Source organism: Oncorhynchus masou, chromosome 5, assembly GCF_036934945.1.
Source record: "Oncorhynchus masou masou isolate Uvic2021 chromosome 5, UVic_Omas_1.1, whole genome shotgun sequence".
Lineage (NCBI taxonomy): Eukaryota > Metazoa > Chordata > Actinopteri > Salmoniformes > Salmonidae > Oncorhynchus > Oncorhynchus masou.
This window is the reverse complement of record NC_088216.1, coordinates 11,872,692-11,893,622: the sequence shown is the minus strand read 5'-3', so window position 1 is coordinate 11,893,622 and position 20,931 is coordinate 11,872,692. Positions and strand designations below refer to the sequence as shown.

At 42.3% G+C, this 20,931-nt stretch overlaps 1 protein-coding gene and 1 pseudogene across 2 annotated transcripts; both read right to left on the bottom strand.

The window, feature by feature from the left end:
* Positions 1–838: 838 nt before the first annotated feature.
* On the bottom strand, positions 839–6,217 carry LOC135533098 (oocyte zinc finger protein XlCOF6-like). 2 transcript variants are annotated; one of them, XM_064960500.1, is made up of 3 exons: positions 6,128–6,217; positions 3,695–4,379; positions 839–3,548 (listed from the first exon to the last, which is right to left on the bottom strand). In XM_064960500.1, exons 2-3 carry the CDS (start codon positions 4,371–4,373, stop codon positions 2,224–2,226), a joined length of 2,004 nt encoding a protein of 667 aa, XP_064816572.1. In that variant the 5' UTR covers positions 4,374–4,379; positions 6,128–6,217; the 3' UTR covers positions 839–2,223. The 2 variants fall into 2 exon arrangements, with proteins under 2 accessions (XP_064816572.1, XP_064816577.1); XM_064960505.1 differs by lacking the exon at positions 6,128–6,217 and adding an exon at positions 5,608–5,673.
* A 6,137-nt stretch (positions 6,218–12,354) lies between these two features.
* LOC135533080 (zinc finger protein 239-like) lies at positions 12,355–19,184 on the bottom strand (annotated as a pseudogene).
* Positions 19,185–20,931: the final 1,747 nt, after the last annotated feature.

Here is a 20,931-nt window from a genome sequence, read left to right as displayed (position 1 = left end):
CAATATGATTAGTATCATGCCTTTAGGTGCTAGACAATTAAATACATTTGAAAGAAACCCCAATAGAACAGGAGAATGCATATGAGTAAGTCTTCATACAAATGTATTGCCTCAACGTTTCTATGGTGGGATTTTAGCTATAGGCTAGTTTGAAGCAATGTAAGATATGCCTCATAATATGACGTAAAACACAATGTCAAACAATTAAGGAACAGGATAAATATAGCGACGCTTATGATTGGCCTAGCCGTCTAATGGTAGATGGAAAGGCCCGCCCAAAAACATTCTATATTAAATGTTAACTAGCTACAAAGTAGCCAATGACTGACGACCTGTCAGAATGACATCACGATTATTTGCGTCAATCCAGTGGCCATTCCTTTTGCAAATTCCCTCATATACTACAGAAACACTTATAATCAGACAATAGTGCTAGGTGCCTGCACACTTGAAACAATGGGTAACTACTCTCAAAAATGTAAATGTTAGATTATTCCCAGACCGCTAAAGTCGTCTCCTGATGTGGGTTAAGCATTGTTATGGATTTAGAACCTACAATTTTGTAATTTTTCTGAGAGAAAAAATGTGTGACCTGAAAAAGAAAAATGGGGAAAGTTTGAAACCTGTGAATTTCTAACTCCATTTATTAGTTTCAATAGTAGGCCTACTGCACAGTACAGTTTGGGTTGGCCTGACTGTGAAAGACCAATATGGGATTCATCATTTTGAATTTTAAGTCGAGCCGTTTGGAAACATTTGGGCGACATTAAAGTACACCCACTTTTCCAGGCACCACTACACCACTGACGAAACAAAGCAACTTTTTAGTCAAGCTGTTTTTATTAAGGGTCGATAGTTCCATCTTGTGGTTGAACGGAGCTACTACACCTATTGCAATCTCTTCAGTTAGGTTAGGTAGTGATAATACAATCAGGTATCCTGAACGATGCCCACATTTAGCACTAAGCAGCATGAACAGTACGGTAATATTCAGTTTTTACATCATGGTGTTTCAGAACGCTGACATTGAATCACAAATAAACACAAACATAATGACACAGAAAAAGATTACACAAAGCTGAATGTGACATTTAAACCTATTAAAGGCAAACCTGACTAATTTAAAGGGTTTGGAAGTTTAGCTGTATTTGTGAGCTGTTGGCTAGAGCGCACTTGCCAATTTAACACAACAGTTTTTATAACAAAACCATCAGTAGAGTTGAAAGTGTGATGGAAACACATTGAACTTTAGGTTTTTATTTGGGTACATTAAAACATGAGCAAAAAATTACATTTGGTTTTAGCTAAAATAAATAAAATGGGTTTGTTTTTAATAAGAAAAATACCAGATGTTTATCAGTTTCTTCAGATCTACAATGGGGGTCTAGTTGAAGTTAGTTTCTGGACCAGACCAACACCAGAGAAATTACATACATTTTCACGAATCAAACATTCCCAATAGAGGAGTGGCTGTCAGTGTTGTCGTACTTGAGTCCAGTACTCAGACTTGACTTGTAATCAATTCACGATTTTCATGACTTGTGACTCGACTCGATCAGTAGTGTCTTAAGTTGTCATAAATCTTGCTCTTTTGCATAATTCAACATACTAGAATACAGATTGCAAATATTACATCGATGTGCAACACTAGCTAGGTTTCCATCCAATTGGCGACAGATTTTCATGCAAATATTCTAAAATCAACATAAAGATAATATGCACATTTTCCCACCAGTTGTGTGTTTCCACCAAACGGACTCGTTGCAGATATAAATTCAGTGCAAACAAAATGTAATTTTTTGCTTATGTTTTAATGTACTCAAATAAAAACCGGTTACTGGCCCAACGCCGGTTACTGGGCCAACACCGTTTACTGGCCCAACGCCGGTTACTGGGCCAACACCGTTTACTGGCCCAACGCCGGTTACTGGCCCAACGCCGGTTACTGGCCCAACGCCGGTTCCTGGCCCAACGCCGGTTACTGGCCCAACGCTCCAACCACTAGGCTCCCTGCCGCCCCATATGATGATTGCTGATATGATGATTACTATATCAATATTAACACATAAAAGCATTTCCACCAACATTTCTCGCATAATACACTTTACAGACACAAAAAGATCCCACCTTGTCAAGCATATTTTGTTTTGTCGACATTTGAAAAGCTTACAGCCAAGTTTACTCACACAAAAAGGTTAGATGGAAACCTGGTTAATGTAAATATTAATTAGATGTAGATGCCCAGCTTGGCAACACAATTATAAGGCCATGGTCTGGCACTGCACTGTGCTTTGCCTTCTGATGTTCCTTCAGGCTTTGTTTCCATTTAAAGCAATTCCCACACTGATCACAGCTGTACGGTTTCTCGCCTGAGTGTCTTCTCTGGTGTTGCTTTAGATTTCCTTTCTCATTGAAGCTCTTCCCACATTGGGAGCAGTGGAAAGGCTTCTCCTCTTTGTGTACTTTCTGATGTTTCTTTAGGTCTATTACCCAACTGAAGCTTTTTCCACATTGGGAGCAGTGGCATGGCTTCTCTCCTGAGTGTTTTCTCTGGTGTTGCTTTAGATTTCCTTTCTCATTAAAGCTCTTCCCACATTGGGAGCAGTGGAAAGGCTTCTCCCCTGTGTGTGTTCTCTGATGTTTCTTTAGGTCAGCTTTCTTACTGAAGCTCTTCCCACAGTGGGAGCAGTGTTGTGACTTTATTCCTGTGTGGTGTGACTTTACTCCTGTGTGAGTTAGCTGGTGTCTCTTCAGATATGATGACAAACTGAAACACTTCCCACACTCTGAGCAGTGGTAAGTCTTCTCTCCACTGTGTATTCTCTGATGACGCTTAAGGATTCCTTCCAATTTAAAACTCTTCCCACAATGATCACAGCTGTATGGTTTCTCTTCTGTGTGCATTACCTGGTGCTTCTTCAGATATGATGACAGACTGAAACCCTTCCCACACTGAGAGCAGTGAAAAGGCTTCTCACTTGTGTGAGTTAGCTGGTGTGGTTTTAAATGTGATAACTGATTGAAACTTTTCCCGCACTCAGAGCAGTGGTAAGTCTTCTCTCCTGTGTGTATTCTCTGGTGTTTATTTCGATTTCCTATATCACTGAAGCTCTTCCCACACTGAGAACAGTGAAAAGGCTTCTCTCCTGTGTGTATTCTCTTGTGAGCCTTTAAGGTGTCTACTCGACAGAACCTCTTCCCACACTGAAAGCAGTGGTACGACTTCTTTCCCTTGTGATTAAGCTGGTGCGTCTTCAAGCTGCTTGGGGTCTGAAAACTCTTCTCGCAATGAGCGCACGGGTACATTTTCTTTACTTTGAGAGTTTGTTGGTGTGATTTGAAGTGAATTGGACAAATAAAACTGCCTCTGCAATCTGAGCAGGGGTGGGACCTACACGTGTGCCTTTTCAACTCCTCTGGTTCATAGAAACCAGTGAAGCAGTCCATGCTGTTGTGATGTTTCTGTCTTGAGTTCCTCTGCCTGCGTTTATGTTTTCCTGATGCTGTGGTACTGGGATCGCTGTCTGAGCCTGGATGGGAGCTCTCTCCTGTGGGAATATGTTAGAATCAGAAAGGGAACATTGAAAGGGGCTTTAAAAGTATTTTGATACAAGCAGAAGCACTACAATAGTTCTGGAATCCCCTGTGGCTGCCAAGGCAACAACCTCTCTCCATACTCCACACCTGAACTTACCTGGGTCAGGGATACTATCTACTTCCTCCTCTTCCTCTAGATCTGGAGCAGACACATTCCTGTTCTCCTCTTCTTCTTTGAATGCTCTCTCCCCCTGCTCTTCTTTGGCTGCTCTCTCCTGCTCTTCTTTGACTTCTCTCTCCTCCTGCTCTTCTTTGACTGCTCTCTCCTCCTGCTCTTCTTCTTTGACTGTTTGCTCCTCCTGCTCTTCTTCTTCTTTGACTGTTTGCTCCCCCTGCTCTTCTTCTTCTTTGACTGTTTGCTCCCCCTGCTCTTCTTCTTCTTTGACTGTTTGCTCCACCTGCTCTTCTTCTTCTTTGACTGCTCTCTCCCCCTGCTCCTCTTCTTCTTTGACTGTTTGCTCCCCATGCTCTTCTTCTTCTTTGACTGTTTGCTCCCCATGCTCTTCTTCTTTTTTGACTGTTCGCTCCCCCTGCTCTTCTTCTTTCACTCCTCTCTCCTCCACCTCCTCTTTGACTGCTCTCTGATCAACTTCTTTTACTTGTATCTCCTCGATTCCTCTCTCCTCCCATTCCTCTTTGACAATCACATTAAGTTCCAGTGTTTGACTGCAGTCCTCCAGCTTCACTGAGACCATCTCTGGACCCTGCTGTGAGCTTCTCTGGGCTGGAACACCACAGCCAGAACCTGGGGACTCTGTGGACTTTGGTTCAGACATGGAAGGCTGGAGATGGATCCAAAAGAGGAAGCACATGTGAAAGGTGAGTTTCACAAAATACTGGAACAGCTTAGCAAATAAAGGAATAGACAATGCTAAATATTCCATGCACTAGGAATCCCTGCTAATAAAATGGAACTAGCTTGCTCACGTTGCTATGGCGATGGCAACGACAGCTAACGTCAGCAATGTGGAGTTATTATTTGGGTTATCTTTAGCTTACTGACCAGCCCTTAAATCATGAATCTCAGTTCCAGCACATTACACAGAAGAGTCAATGGACGTTGGTATCTTCTGTAGGAGGGAGATTAAGAGCCCCGACGCTCGGTCTGAACATTAACACACATCGCTTGCGGTTTGGTTTTGGAAGTATACAGATCTTATCTTTCATATCGGGGAGAAATAATAATAATTAAAAGGATTTATTTGTATTTATTTCGATTTTTCACCCCTACTTCCCACGGCTATGCCTGTATAAGGTCCTTGGACGTTAAGGAGTACTGTGGTCAAGTGAGCTGACACTTGCAAAACACAGTAAAGCCATCGCACTTCAGTGTACTCCTGAATTTTTGTGCGTGAATACTCAACACTTTACGGTATCGCGTGTTTTCCAGTAGGGAAAGGGTATACCTAGAGCAGCTGCACAACAAGCATTCAACCGAAATGTGTCTTCCGTATTTAACCCAACCCGCCTGAATCAGGGACGTTTTCAAATACATTGTCCTAGAGAGATTTACACGTTTCAAAACGTCACGCCTGTGTAAGCCTACGCGAATTAGCTAAGTTCTTAGTTTCTAAAAAAATCCCCTATGGGAAAAAAATGTATGATGGACAAACGACTGGAACCATTTCTCCTCATACTGTGGTACTTAATCTACAGGGGGAGAAGAAAGCAAGAAAGAGGAGGATAGCAAATCAGCACGTGGTATGCGTTGTTATGGTGATTTCAGTAAACAAAAAGGTGCAAATCAACATCCGGTTGAAGAAACGATGCTGCAGAAGGCAATATTTTAACTCTTGCGGTAAATTGCGTCTACGGTGGCGGCATTTACCGTCGTGCTCTCATTGAACGCAATGGCATCCGGTGGCCGTGAGTTATATTATTTGTATTGTGGAATATTGAATAGGTTTGCTTCAAACTGTCTGCTTGGAATGATTTGCTGCTATAGTCTATCAGTGCATCCTATTCAGTTTCCCTACTAGAAAGCAAGTAAAGTGTTGTGTATTCACGCACCGTATTCAGGAGGAGAATGAAGCGACGATGGGTTGACTGCGTTTTGCGAGTGTCGGCTCACTTGACTGCTAGATAAATTACGAGCAATACAGTTTAAAGTAAACGAGTTCTAAAACTTACATTTGATTTGTAATCACTAAATGACTCATGATTATTGAAAGCAACCTATCTATCGGTGTAGTTAGTCATGCTAACTTACTGGCTAGTGATCCGAGTAGCCAATGGATTTCTGTCATCTTAAAGATGAACGATGCATACTTCATATTGTTTACATTGTCTTAACAAATATGGGGATTTACAACACAGCGGATTGACGATAAGCAAACTTGCTTGATATGGCAGCTCGTTAGATATATAGCTAGTTTCTAATGGCTCGTTAGCAAGCTAGCTAGCTAGATCATTGAATAGGCTAATTGTTGTTGATCTGGTGCACGTGGACAAAAAAATCCGACAACTAAATTGATTCTTTCTGTATTTGGAAACGTTCTATAATATGTTAGGAAGCCTGATTTTTTTTTACCTTGACACTTGATTTTGAAAGTTAACAGGTCTTGTTGTTGTAGCCCTCTTTCACCAGAACGAGATATGTGCTCTACCGCGAGAATACAGATCTGCATTCTCAAGACAGTCATGGCTGCGCTAGATGCTCACATTGCGCAACGCCATTAAATATTTACTGTTTGTCTATTGTTGTGACTTAGATGAAGATCCAATTTTATGCAGAAATCCAGGTAATTCCAAAGGGTTCACATACTTTATTGCCACTGTACATACATTATACACAAGATAGCGTATCTATACATTCATAGTTTAAGTTAGATAGATATTAGAGAAGTTACATTTCAACTGCTGTAGGTCCTTCTACTACAGAAATAAACCAAAGGAGGCTGGTGGGAGGAGCTATAGGAGAACGGGCGCATCGTAATGGCTGGGATGGGATAAACGGAACAGTATCAAACATATGGAAGCTACATGTTTGACTCAGTACCATTTAATCAATTTCAGCCATTATAGTTGGTCTGAAGGGGGAGGGGGCACCCATTTAAGTTGTATGCTTTATTTCAGCAATAAGGCACGAGGGGGTGTGATATATGACCAATATACCACGGCTAAGGGCTGTTCTTAGAGGCAAAGCGGAGTGCCTGGAAACATCCCTTAGCTGTGGTATATTGGCCATATATCACAAACCCCAACAGTGTTCTGACGAGGGAGCACATTGTCTGCGCCAGGGAAATGGGATGTATGGGTGTATCTAAATAAATGTAACTGGAAAACACCTTGAACAAATGCGGCTACTTTGCTGTTATTCTGGCTGCCCTTTTAGACGTGACTAAATGTCTTAACACCCGAGCCAATATATCCTCCAAACACGGGCTTCTCTGGCATCCTCACTTCACTAACCTGTTGTTGTCTCTTTTCAGAAGCAAAAGAACGTATTCCTGCATAAATTCACAAATTGTATTTTCTTCTTTACCTTGTAAAGAGTTTGCAGAGTTTGCGTGGGCAAATCTAAGATAGTGATTTATTTTAGTTTAATTTTAATATCTAAATCAGATGTAACTTTTGCCAAGTATGAGATTATTATTAGCCTAATGTACACTTAAAGGCATCTCAAATTATATCGGGGCTCAGCTTTTCCCTGTCCTCTGTCTAACATTCAGGTCCAGAAGATGCGCTCTGTTCATTCTCCAAATGATCATTCTATTGAAGTAATTAAACATGTTACCATAGAATGATCCGATGTCACTATATCAGATTCAGTGTTTACTAGTCACATGTACAGGGATGCAGGTGTGATTGCAGGGTACAGTGAAAATCTTAGGCTTCAAGCTCTAACATACAGGACTAAGTGAAATAAAATCATGAAAATGGTCATTAAAAAAAAAAAAAAATATATATATATATGGGGGGTGGAATGTCCATAGGGAGAGTAGCAGGGGGAGTAGCAGGGGGAGCAGGTAGTTGACTAGTGGTGGCTATTCAGCAGCTTGATGGTCTGAGGGTAGAAACTAGTGGCCAGTCTGATGCTCCTGTACTGCCCGGGTCTGTGAGTGATTGAAGCGGGGAGAACAGGACATGGCTGGGGTCCCTGATGATCTTCTTGGCCTGGTGTTATAGGTGTCCTGTAGCGCAGGCAGTGGGCACCCAGTGGTGCGTTCAGCTCCACGTATCACCCCCTCTGAATAGCCTTGCGGTCCGCGGCAGTGGAGTGGCCTTACCAGGCCGTGATGCGACCCGACAGTAGGCTCCATATGTCTTCAGCATCCTGAGGTTGGAGAGTCCCTGTCGGGCCGTCTTCATCATGATCTATGTGTGGTTACACCGTGTCAGGTTTTCTGAGATGTGTACGCCCAAAGAATTTGAAGTTAATGACGTCTCCATGGCGGCCCCTTTGAGGACGGGGGCGTGTCCAGCCTGGTTCTTCCCGAAGCCCACCAACAGCTCCTTTGTTTTGCTTACGTCGAGGGAGAGGTTGTTTACCTGGCACCACGCTGTCAGAGTGCCTACCACCTCTCTGTAGGCGGTAATTTTGTTTTTGGTGATCAGGGTTACTACTGTCATGTCGTCAGAACTTGATGATGGAGTGGGAACTGTGTGAGGCCACACAGTCGTGGGTATACAGGGAATACAGGAGGGGACTGAGGACACACAGTCATGGGTATACAGGAGGGGACTGAGGACACACAGTCATGGGTATACAGGAGGGGACTGAGGACACACAGTCATGGGTATACAGGAGGGGACTGAGGACACACAGTCATGGGTATACAGAATCAAATCAAATTCATTTATATAGCCCTTCGTACATCAGCTGATATCTCAAAGTGCTGTACAGAAACCCAGCCTAAAACCCCAAACAGCAAGCAATGCAGGTGTAGAAGCACGGTGGCTAGGAAAAACTCCCTAGAAAGGCCAAAACCTAGGAAGAAACCTAGAGAGGAACCAGGCTATGTGGGGTGGCCAGTCCTCTTCTGCATGTGCCGGGTGGAGATTATAACAGAACATGACCAAGATGTTCAAATGTTCATAAATGACCAGCATGGTTGAATAATAATAATAAGGCAGAACAGTTGAAACTGGAGCAGCAGCACGGCCAGGTGGACTGGGGACAGCAAGGAGTCATCATGTCAGGTAGTCCTGGGGCATGGTCCTAGGGCTCAGGTCCTCTGAGAGAGAGAAAGAAAGAGAGAAGGAGAGAATTACAAAACGCACACTTAGATTCACACAGGACACCGAATAGGACAGGAGAAGTACGCCAGATATAACAAACTGACCCTAGCCCCCCGACACAAACTACTGTAGCATAAATACTGGAGGCTGAGACAGGAGGGGTCAGGAGACACTGTGGCCCCATCTGAGGACACCCCCAGACAGGGCCAAACAGGAAGGATATAACCCCACCCACTTTACCAAAGCACAGCCCCCACCCCACTAGAGGGATTTCTTCAACCACCAACTTACCATCCTGAGACAAGGCTGATTATAGCCCACAAAGATCTCCATCACGGCACAACGCAAGGGGGGGGGGGCGCCAACCCAGACAGGATGACCACATCAGTGAATCAACCCACCCAGGTGACGCACCCCTTCCAGGGACGGCATGAGAGAGCCCCAGTAAGCCAGTGACTAAGCCCCTGTAATAGGGTTAGAGGCAGAGAATCCCAGTGGAAAGAGGGGAACCGGCCAGGCAGAGACAGCAAGGACGGTTCGTTGCTCCAGAGCCTTTCCGTTCACCTTCCTACTCCTGGGCCAGACGACACTCAATCATATGACCCACTGAAGAGATGAGTCTTCAGTAAAGACAGGTGGGGACTGAGGACACACAGTAGTGGGCATACAGGGAATAGAGGAGGGAACTGAGGACGCACAGTAGTGGGTATACAGGGAATACAGGAGGGGACTGAGGATGCACCCTTGTGGGGCCCCCGTGTTGAGAATCAGTGTCGAGGAGGTAATGTTGCCTACCTTCACCACCTGGGGGTGGCCTGTCAGGAAGTCCAGGTCCCAGTTGCATAGGGAGGAGTTCAGTCCCAGGGCTGTCAGCTTTGTAATGAGCTTATAGGGCACTATGGTATTGAAGGCCGAGCTGTAGTAGAGATGAACAGCATCCTCACCTATGCATTCCTTTTGTCCAGGTGGGTGAGGGCAGTGTACAGTGCAATGGCGATTGCGTCGTCTGTGGATCAGTCAGGGTGGTAGGCCAATTGGAGAGGGTCGAGTGTGTCGGGGAGGGAGGTGATAAGGTCTTTGACTAGGCCTCTCAAAGCACTTCATGATGACGGAAGGGAGTTCTACTGATCGGTAGTCATTCAGTTCAGTTACTTTCACTTTCTTGGGCACAGTGAACATCTGGAAGCAGGTGGGAATAGAGGTGTGAACCAGGGAGAGATTGAACATGTCAGAGAATACCTTTTCAAAGAACACATATACCTTTTTGAATCCAGTTTATTGTTGAGTGCATTCTGGGAAATAAAAATGTAGTCAATTCTTGAATAGCTTTTCTGACTTTGAGGGGGGGAAAAAAGGAGTCATCTTCTGTAGTTGGGAATAATAATCTCCTGTAAATTATTTCTAAAGATACATTTTCTCACACCTGGTCTTGCCTGGCCCACATGTCTACATGTTATAAATCAGGGGTATTCACCCTCTTGTCAGTGCATTCGGAAAGTATTCAGGCCCCTTCACTTTTTCCCCACATTTTGTTACAATACAGCTGTATTCTAAAATGAATGAAATTGTAGTTCTCAATGGGTGTAGATTGATGAGGAGTTTTTGTTATCACAATACCCCATAAAAATACCCCATAAAAAAAACAGACATTTCACATTTACATAAATATTCAGACCCTTTACTCAGTACTTTGTTGAAGCACCTTTGGCAGTGATTACAGCCTCTAGTCTTCTTGGGTATGACGCTACAAGCTTGGTACACCTGTATTTGGAGAGTTTCTCCCATTCTTCTCTGTAGATCCTTTCAAGCTCTGTCAGGTTTGATGGGGAACGTCGCTGCACATCTATTTTCAGGTCTCTCCAGGGATGTTTGATAGGGTTCAAATACGGGCTCTGGCTGGGCCACTCAAGGACATTCAGAGACTTGTCCCGAGACTCCTGATTTGTCCTGTTGGAAAGTGAACCTTCACCCCAGTCTGAGGTCCTAAGTGCTCTGGAGCAGGTTTTCACCAAGGATCTCTCTGTACTTTGCATCGTTCATCTTTCCCTTGACCCTGACTAGTGTCCCTGTCCCTGCCGCTGAAAAACATCCCCACAGCATGATGCTGCCACCACCATGCTTCACCGTGGGGATGGTGCCAGGTTTCCTCCAGACATGACGCTTGGCATTCAGGCCAAAGATTTAAATCTTGTTTTCATCAGACCAGAGAATCTTGTTTCTCATGGTCAGAGTCCTTTAGGTGCCTTTAGGCAAACTCCAAGCGGGCTGTCATGTGCCTTTTACTGAGGAGTGGCTTCCGTCTGGTCATTCTACCATAAAGGCCTGATTGGTGGAGTGCTGCAGAGATCGTTGTCTTTCTGGAAGGTTCTCCAATCTCCACAGAGGAACTCTGGTGCTCTGTCAGCGTGACCATCGGGTTCTTGGTCACCTCCCTGACCAAGTCCCTTCTACGCCGATTGCATAGTTTGGCCCAGGTGACCAGCTCTAGGAAGAGTCTTGGTGGTTCCAAACTTCTTCCATTTAAGAATGGAGGCCACTGTGTTCTTGGGGACCTTCAATGCTGCAGAAATGTTTTGGTGCCCTTCCCCAGATCTGTGCCTCGACATAATCCTGTCTCAGAGCTCTACGGACAATTCCTTCGACCTCATGTCTTGGTTTTTGCTCTGACATGCACGGTCAACTGTGGGACCATATATAGACAGGCGTGTGCCTTTCCAAATCATGTCCAAACTATTGAATTTACTACAAGTGAACTCCTCCAATCAAGTTGTAGAAACATCTCAAGAATGATCAATGGAAACAGGATGCACCTGAGCTCAATTGAGTCTCATAGCAAAGGGTTTGAATACTTATGTAAATAAGGTATCTGTTTTCTATTTTTAATACATTTGCATTTGTCATTATGGAGTATTGTGTGTAGATGTGAGTATTTTATTTGATCTGTTTTAGAATAAGGCTGTAACGTAACAAAATGTGTACAAAGTCAAGCGGTCTGAATACTTTCCGAATGCACTGTACAGTGATACGATAAGGTCAATGTCAGACAGACCGTTCCCATTCAGACTCATGCCAAAGCAGCCCCACACAATGATAAACCAACCTCTCACACCACCTGGAAGGTGGAGAACCTGAGGAACAATACCATAGAAATATAATCCATAGAAAAGGGCTTGGAACCATAGAATTAGGAATTGGAACACTAGAATATAATTCACCTTCTTATGATGGTATTAAAAGGTCAGCTCATTTTGGTCAACCATGGTTTGCCAGTGCTGTGATAAGATAGTGTAAAACAATGAATTTGACAATTATCTGCAGTTTTTTTAGCTAGCTAGTTAGCCAGACAGTTTTAGAGGAATAATTCCATAAATGTTTCTAAATAACTACCAATATGCCGACATTCCATTCAAACAATGCAGTCAATCCACAGCCAGACACTGACTGAAATCTGTTGACGATGGGACTTAGACAAGTTGCAAATTAAACAAGTACTGATATTGTGTCATATAATTGCACTCACAGCTTTCCAAGAAAAACACAAATTGAGACATTTATGGTCTGTTTACATTTATTTTAGAGGCTATAATACTTTTTAAAATAAAATCCATATGAACCGTTTTTACAATGATAAGAACATTTTAGGTTGATAATTCTATTACACAATTTCTGATCTCACATGCCTTAATTGTATGTTCCTGTATAAGTAAAAGCAGGAAATGCATCACCTCTGCCTCAACTGCCATTCATACCAATCATTTTATTTTTATTTAACCTTTATTTCACTATGCAAGTCAGTTAAGAACAATTTATTATTTACAATGATGGCCAAACCTTAACCCGGACGACGCTGGGCCAATTGTGCGCCGCCCTATGGGACTCCCAATCACGGCTGGTTGTGATACAGCCTGGAATCAAATCAAGGTTTGTAGTGACGCCTCTAGCAATTGAGATGCATTGTCTTAGATCGCTGCACCACTCGGGAGCCCAAATTAGACTGGGTTGGATTCTCCCTGACCAGAAAGGTTGACATTTTCGGGCCATTTGGAAAAATTTGTAGGGTTTATGACTTAGCCCCTCAATTCATTTAATAGGATCTCTATGCTTGGAACCGCTATTAGTTAATTTAATTAAACATTTATTTAAAAAAAATCTGTGGATGTATTAAACTTCAAGGCGACATACTGCACTGTACAGCCTTACCTATGGATTGTGGATCAATGAAACGGGTTATCAGCCAACTCAGTGACACCCACAGATGACAATTCTAAAGAGTGTACACAAATATTAGCATCATAGCTCTTATTGCGGGACTTTGACTGTGGGAATTCACTTCACTATTCAGCCTATAATATGTATTGAACGGCACATGTACAGCCTTCCCAATGGAGTGCGCACCCATGAAATGGGGTATCAGCCTACTCCGTGACACCCACAGAACAACTCTGTCGACTGTACATGGCTCTTAGTGCGGGACGACATGCACACATTGTAGCAAATTCACATCAATACGATTCATAAAGAAGGATCATCTTACATCCCCACACCGTTTTTGTTTAGGAAGTAATGGTGACGTGTTGCTCAAATAACATGTGACGCGGTTTGACCGTTGTAGCAGTTCATCACGGTTCCACTGGATGGAAGAAAGCAACTTTTTACTCTGTTTTTATTAAGGGTCGATAGTTTCATCTTGTGGTTGAACGGAGCTACGAAACCCACCGTATTCATCCACTTCACTGACCTCTCTTCAATCAGGTCAGTTGGGTGGTGGCAATACAACCAGGCATCCTGAACGATGCCCAAACTTAGCACTAACAAGCAAGAAAAGCAAGGTAATTTACTCAATTTGCACAAATAAAACGTTCCCAAAAGGAGAGTAGCTGTCAGTGTTGTAGTACTCGAGACCAGGACTCACGATTTTCATGACTCGACTCTGACATGGACTCTGACTCCACCTGTTGTGACTTGGTTGTCAGAAGTCTCTCTCTTTTGCATAATTCAACATATCTATTTAGCCTAACAAATGTGCAACACGAGCTAGGTTTTCATCCAATTGAAGACAGATTTTCATGTGAATATTCTAAAATCCACATCAATAAAATGTTTCCCACCAGACAGACAGATAACAAAACAGTGCATGATGACAGAGAGCACATAAAAGCTACTTTTCCATTTAAGGTTTGATGTAACAAATAAAAATCGTACTTTTAAAACTTTTTTTACTCACCTAAAAAGGTTCGATGGAAATCTGGTTAGTGTCAATATTAATTAGATATGTAGATGCCCAGCTTGGCAACACAATTATAAGGCCATGGTCTGGCACTGCACTGTGCTTTGCCTTCTGATGTTCCTTCAGGCTTTGTTTCCATTTAAAACAATTCCCACACTGATCACAGCTGTACGGTTTCTCGCCTGAGTGTCTTCTCTGGTGTTGCTTTAGATTTCCTTTCTCATTGAAGCGCTTCCCACATTGGGAGCAGTGGAAAGGCTTCTCCACTCTGTGTACTCTCTGATGTTTCTTTAGGTCTCTTACCCAGCTGAAGCTCTTCCCACATTGGGAGCAGTGGTGGGGCTTCTTTCCTGTGCGCATTAGCTGGTGCCCCTTCAGAAGTGATGACTGACTGAAACCCTCCCCACACTGGGAGCAGTTGAAAGGTTTTTCTCCTGTGTGAGTTAGCTGGTGTCTCTTTAGGACTCCTGTTTGACTGAAATTCTTCCCACACTGATCACAGCTGTATGGCTTCTCCCCTGTGTGTATTTTTTGATGTTCCTTTAGATTTCCTCCCTTGCTGAAGCTCTTTCCACACTCAGAGCAGTGGAAAGTCTTATCTCTTGTGTGTATTCTTTGGTGTTTATTTCGACTTTCTTCATCACTGAAGCTCTTTCCACAATGGGAGCAGTGGAAAGGCTTTCCCCTGTGTGTATTTTCTGGTGTCGCTTCAAATTGAATGACGAACCAAATGTTTTCCCACACTGGGAGCAGTGGAAAGGCTTCTCCCTTGTGTGTATTCTCTGGTGAGACTTTAATGAATCTACACGACAGAACCTCTTACTACACTGAAAGCAGTGGTACGATCTCTTTCCTGTGTGAGTAAGCTGGTGCGTCTTCAAGCTACTTGGTGTCTGAAATCTCTTCCCACATTGACCACACACGTTCATTTTCTTTATTTGAAAGTCTGTTGGTGTGGTATGAGGTGAGTTGGACAAATAAAACTGTCTCTGCAATCTGAGCAGGGGCGGGCCTACAAGTGTGCCTTCTCAACTCCTCTGGCTCATAGAAACTAGTGAAGCAGTCCATGCAGTGGTGATGTTTCTGTCCTGAGTTCCTCCGTCTGTGTTGCTTATTGTTTCCTGATGCTGTGGAACTGGGCTCACTGTCTGAACCTGGGTTGGAGATCTCTCCTTTGGGAATATGGACAGATATATGGGGTTAGGATTAAAAAGGGAACATTGAAAGGGGCTTTAAAAAACTTTTGATGCAAGCAGAAGCCCTACAATGGTTTTGGAATCTCCTGTAGCCACCAACTTCTCTCCGTACTCCACACCTGAACTTACCTGGGTCACTGATAATATATACTGCTGCCTCCTCTTCCTTTAGATCTGGAGCAGACACTTCATTGTTCTCCTCCTCTTCTTCTTTGACTGCCATATCTACTTCCTCCTTGATTCCTCTCTCCTCCTCCTCTTTGACAATCACATTGAGTTCTAGTGTTTGACTGCAGTCCTCCAGCTTCACTGACACCATCTCTGGACCCTGCTGTGAGGTTCTCTGGGCTGGAACACCACAGCCAGAACCTGGGGACTCTGTGGACTTTGGTTCAGACATGGAAGGCTAGAGATGGATCCAAAAGAGGAAATACATTTAAGGTGAGTTTCACTAAATACTGGAGCAGCTTAGCTAGTAAAATGATAGCTCGACCATGCAAAATATTCCATGCACTAGGAATATCTGCTAATAAATTCAACTTGCTGGCTCACGTTGCTGTGGCGATGGGAACAATATGGTGTCAAGTCCGATTCAAAAGTCGAACACGCACGAGATGGCTCGCGTGAGCAAACACTGAGTGGATGGATGGGATTCAGAGATAGATGGGAGGGGTTTATGGTAGCTGAAGGGTGGTATTAAAAACAAACAAAAGATAACTATTGTAAAATACATTGTGTCCATAAATGTATATAGTATGTATAAGCTGGAAGTAGAAGTTTAAGTGTTGTTGTCCTTTAGTTTACTTCAATTAGCGGAGGGGTGGTAGGGTTGATAATAAAGGTAAATATATTTACAAATATACACGGTACCAGTCAGGAAGTTTGGACACACCTACACATTCCAGGATTTGTCTTTATTTGTACTATTTTCTACATTGTAGAATAATAATGAAGACATCAAAACTATGAAATAACACATATGCATTCATGTAGTAACAAAACAAAGTGTTAAACAAATCAAAATATATTTTAGATTCTACAAAGTAGCCATCCTTTGCCTTGATGAAAGCTTTACACACTCTTGGCATTCTCTCAAGCAGCTTCACCTGCAACAGTCTTGAAGGAATTCCCACATATGCTGAGCACTTGTTGGCTGTTTTTCCCTTCACTCTGCGGTCCAACTCATCCCAAACCATCTCAATTGGGTTGTGGTCTGGGATTGTGGAGGCCAGGTCATCTGATGCAGCACTCATCACTTTCCTTCTTGGTCAAATAGCCCTTACACAGCCTGGAGGTGTGTTGGGTCATTGTCATGTCGAAAAACAAGTTAAAGTCCCACTGAGCCCAAACCAGATGGGTTTGCATATCGCCACAGACTGCTCTGGTAGCCATGCTGGTTGAGAGAATGCCAAGTGTGCAAAGCTGTCATCAACGCAAAGTGTGGCTACTTTGTAGAATCTCAAATCTAAAATATATTTTGATTTGTTTAACACTTGTTTGGTTTCTACATGATTCCATATGTGTCATTTCATAGTTTTGATGTCTTCACTATTATTCTACAATGTAGAAAATATTACAAATAAAGAAACACCCTTGAATAAGTAGGTGTCCAAACATTTGACTGGTACTGTATATATTTTTAAACATATTTTCCTTTATTATTTTCCCCTAACCCTACCACCCCTCCTCTAACCCTCCCCTAACCCTACCACCCCCTCCCCTAACCCTACCACCCCCTCCCCTAACCCTACCACCCCCTCCCCTAACCCTACCACCCCCTCCTCTGACCCTACCACCCCCTCCTCTGACCCTACCACCCCCTCCTCTGACCCTACCACCCCTCCCCTGACCCTACCACCCCTCCCCTGACCCTACCACCCCTCCCCTAACCCTACCACCCCTCCCCTAACCCTACCACCGTTCCCATAACCCTACCACCCCTCCCATAACCCTACCACCCCTCCCATAACCCTACCACCCCTCCCCTAACCCTACCACCCCTACCCTAACCCTACCACCATTCCTCTAATTGGAGTAAACTAATGGACAACAACACTTAGCACGTAGAAGATGGACACAGTATATTTCACAAAAGTTGCCTTGTTGTTTTAGTCCCTCAGCTCCACTCAACCCCTCCCATCTCTGAACACCATCCAGCTTTGATTTTTAATTTGCCAACTGTGCTGTGATGTTTCACAAAAGTTCTGAACCTTTCTATTCTCATAGATTCTACATATTGCACATTTAAAAAAATACAACAATTTGCTAAGAGTATTATTGTTCAATTGACTATGTCTTTTTAAATCACCCAGCAGTGCTATTTGCAGAAGGTGACAACTCGTCCGGAGGTCCCCCCATTTTTTGGTGGGGAATCTAAAGCACATTTCCTGCATTTCTACACAATCTAATATGACCTATGACCTTTCTAGCCGTCTCTGTTTACAACAACAGGAAGCAAAACTGCCCAGAGTTATCAAGCTAGGTAAGAGATTATTAAAATATGTTGAAGTGATTGATAAGACTGAACTAGATCCATGATAATTAATGAATCAATATTGTGCTGCATCTTTAACCAATAACCTAACACATGAACAACTCTTACAAATAAAGTACAAAGACACATTTTGATTGTCTTTAAGACATCCTCTATATCAGTGGTTCCCAAACTTTATTTGGTCCCGTACCCCTTCAAACATTCAACCTTCAGCTGTGTACCCCTCTAGCACCAGGGTCAGAGCACTCTCAAATTTAGTTTTTTGCCATCATTGTAAGCCTGCCACACACACTATACGATATATTTATTAACATAAGAACGAGTGGTAGTTTTTATCGCAACCCGGCTCATGGGAAGTGACAAAGAGTTCTTATAGGACCAGGTCACAAATAATATAATAATAATCAATAATTTTGCTTTTTATTTAACCATCTTACATATAAAACCTTATTTGTTCATCGAAAGTTGTGAATAACTCACCACAGGTTAATGAGAAGGGTGTGCTTGAATGGATGTACATACAGTACCGTTCAAAAGTTTGGGGTCACTTAGAAATGTCCTTGTTTATTAAAGAAAAGCCTCACAAATCCTCAACTAGGAGCTTCATTAAATAGTACCCGCAAAACACCAGTCTCAACGTCAACAGTGAAGAGGCGACTCCGGGATGAGTTCCTCTGTGCTCTTTTCCCCATCTCAATATGTTCTTTTTATTGGCCAGTCTGAGATATGGCTTTATCTTTGCAATTCTGCCTAGAAGGCCAGCATGTTCGACTTTTGAAACGGATTTGAAGCCAAACAACTATAGTCATGTGGAGCTATTATTGGTTTAGCTTACTGACCTGCCCTTAATCACGAATCTCAGTTCATTTACACAGAAGAGTTATAGCTTTAGCTTTCTCACTAGCAAGGGACGATATCTAGTTAGATATCTAGCTAAATTACGAGGAATATAGTTTACAGTAAACAAGATCTAAAACGGACATTTGATTTCTAATCAGTAAATGACTAATATTTGATTATTACTGAAATGAAGTTAGCTAGCCTCCTTGGCTACCTATGCTACATTACTAGCTAGTGGTCCGGGTTGCCAATGGATTTGTCATCTTAAAGATGAACACTTCATATATTTTACATTATTGTCTTGATAACTAAAATGGTAATTCACAACACACACACAGCGTCTTGAAGATAAACAAACGTCCTTGCTAGTTAGCAAGCTAATTGTTGACACAATGTTAATTGGGTGGACAAATAATCCGACTCCTTAGTGATGCTTTCTGTATTTGGAAACATTCTATAACATGTTAGAAAGATTGATTTTACCTTGACACTTGATTGTGAAAGTTGACAGCTCTTGTTGGTGTCGCTTAGTTAGCTCGAGACCCTTTTACGGCAATGTGAACCCAGCGACATTAACCACGCGATCATACGGGCTACATTTAAAAAATAAAAGTCCTCCTGGAAAAATCTGCGACAGCCAGAATAGGAAATTTGCCACCCATTAAGAGTCTGGTTCCTCTTGGTTCCTGACTTCGAGGAAGTTTTTCTTAGCCTCTGTGCTTCTGCATCTGCATTGATTGCTTTTTGGGGTTTTTGGCTGAGCATCTATAAAGCACTGCAATTAGCTTTTTTTTTTTACATTTGATTGATTTATCTACACATATGCTTCTGAACCATTTACACTAAAGCAGTTGTCCCTATACAGCCATTTGCTACTGTACCATTTACGCCAAAGCAGTTATCCCTATACAGCTGTTTGCTACGGTACCATTTACACTGAAGCAGTTATCCCTATACAGCTATTTGCTACTGTACCATTTACACTAAAGCAGTTATCCCTATACAGCTATTTGCTACTGTACCATTTACACTGAAGCAGTTATCCCTATACAGCTATTTGCTACTGTACCATTTACACTAAAGCAGTTATCCCTATACAGCTATTTGCTACTGTACCATTTACACTAAAGCAGTTATCCCTATACAGCTATTTGCTACTGGACTGTTAATTCTATAGAAGTTGTCTCCATTAAAGGGGTGTGATTTGCAGTGCTGTAAAACATACTTTGAAGTACTACTTACTTCGTTTTTTGTGAGTATCTGTACTGTACTTTTACTTCACTACATTCCTAAATAAAATAATGTATTTTTTTACCTCATACATTTTCCCTGACACTCAAAAGTACTTGTTACATTTTGACAGGAAAATTGTCCAACTCACACTTTGTTTGTAAATGATGTGTGTGTTGGAGTGTGCCCCCGGATATCTGTAAATAAAGGAAATTGTGCCATCTGGTTTTCTTAATTTAATGAATTTGAAATTATTTATACTATTATTTATACTATTCTATTTATACCTTTGACACTTAAGTATATTAAAAACCAAATACTATTAGACTTTTACTCAAGTAGTATTTTACTGGGTAACTTTCACTTAAGTCATTTTCTATTAAGGTATCTTTACTTTTAGTCAAGTATGACAATTGGGTACTTTGTCCACCACCGGTGATTTGGAGTCCTCAGACACTGTACCAATAGGATCTGGTTGTGTCTATATCATGACATTTTTGTGTGTGTGAAAAATCAAGTCAACTGTTACCGTACTGTTGGAACAAGTTGTTTCCAGTAAGGGAGGGTGATTTGGAGTCCCCAGACTCTCTGCCAATAGGATCCAGTGTCATACCATCAAAGTTGGTGTTTTTTTAGTTCTGCGGATCGCTACGGCCTTGTTGAAAAGACACATTCCTGTGGACAAGCAGGTGGTTAAAAAACGAAATGACACATTAGAGACGGTGTTGACTGACAAACAGGCTTGGCTGAACACCAACTTTTGAACTATGACATTCTTGACATGTATATATCATTATTAAAGGACTGGCTGGTGTTCCAGCTGTTCCTGATACATCTGTGAGTCAGGAAATGAACAGTATATATTTTGCCGAAATTTCAAAGTGCTTCCCAAAATAAATAGAAATTGGTGGCAATACTCTATAATTGCGGAGAATTAGAACCATTGTGCAATGATCATTCTAAATTTAAAGAACACTGAACAATAAAAAAATAAACTAATTGTACAAGCAATACTTATGCAACATACAGGACGAGACATCTTGAACACATTTACAGGAATTAAAATGGATTTACTTGCACAATGCTGCTCATTCAACAGGAGTGGATGGTCAAATATCTTTTGTTCCATGTTGTGAATCTGTTGTTCAATGTGTTTGTATGGACTA

Coding starts and splice junctions, on each gene's coding strand:
- LOC135533098 (XM_064960500.1), bottom strand. CDS start 4,373: ATGTCTGAACCAAAGTCCACAGAGTCCCCAGGTTCTGGCTGTGGTGTT. Junction 3,549..3,694: donor AGATAGTATCCCTGACCCAG/GTAAGTTCAGGT, acceptor ATATTCCCACAG/GAGAGAGCTCCCATCCAGGC.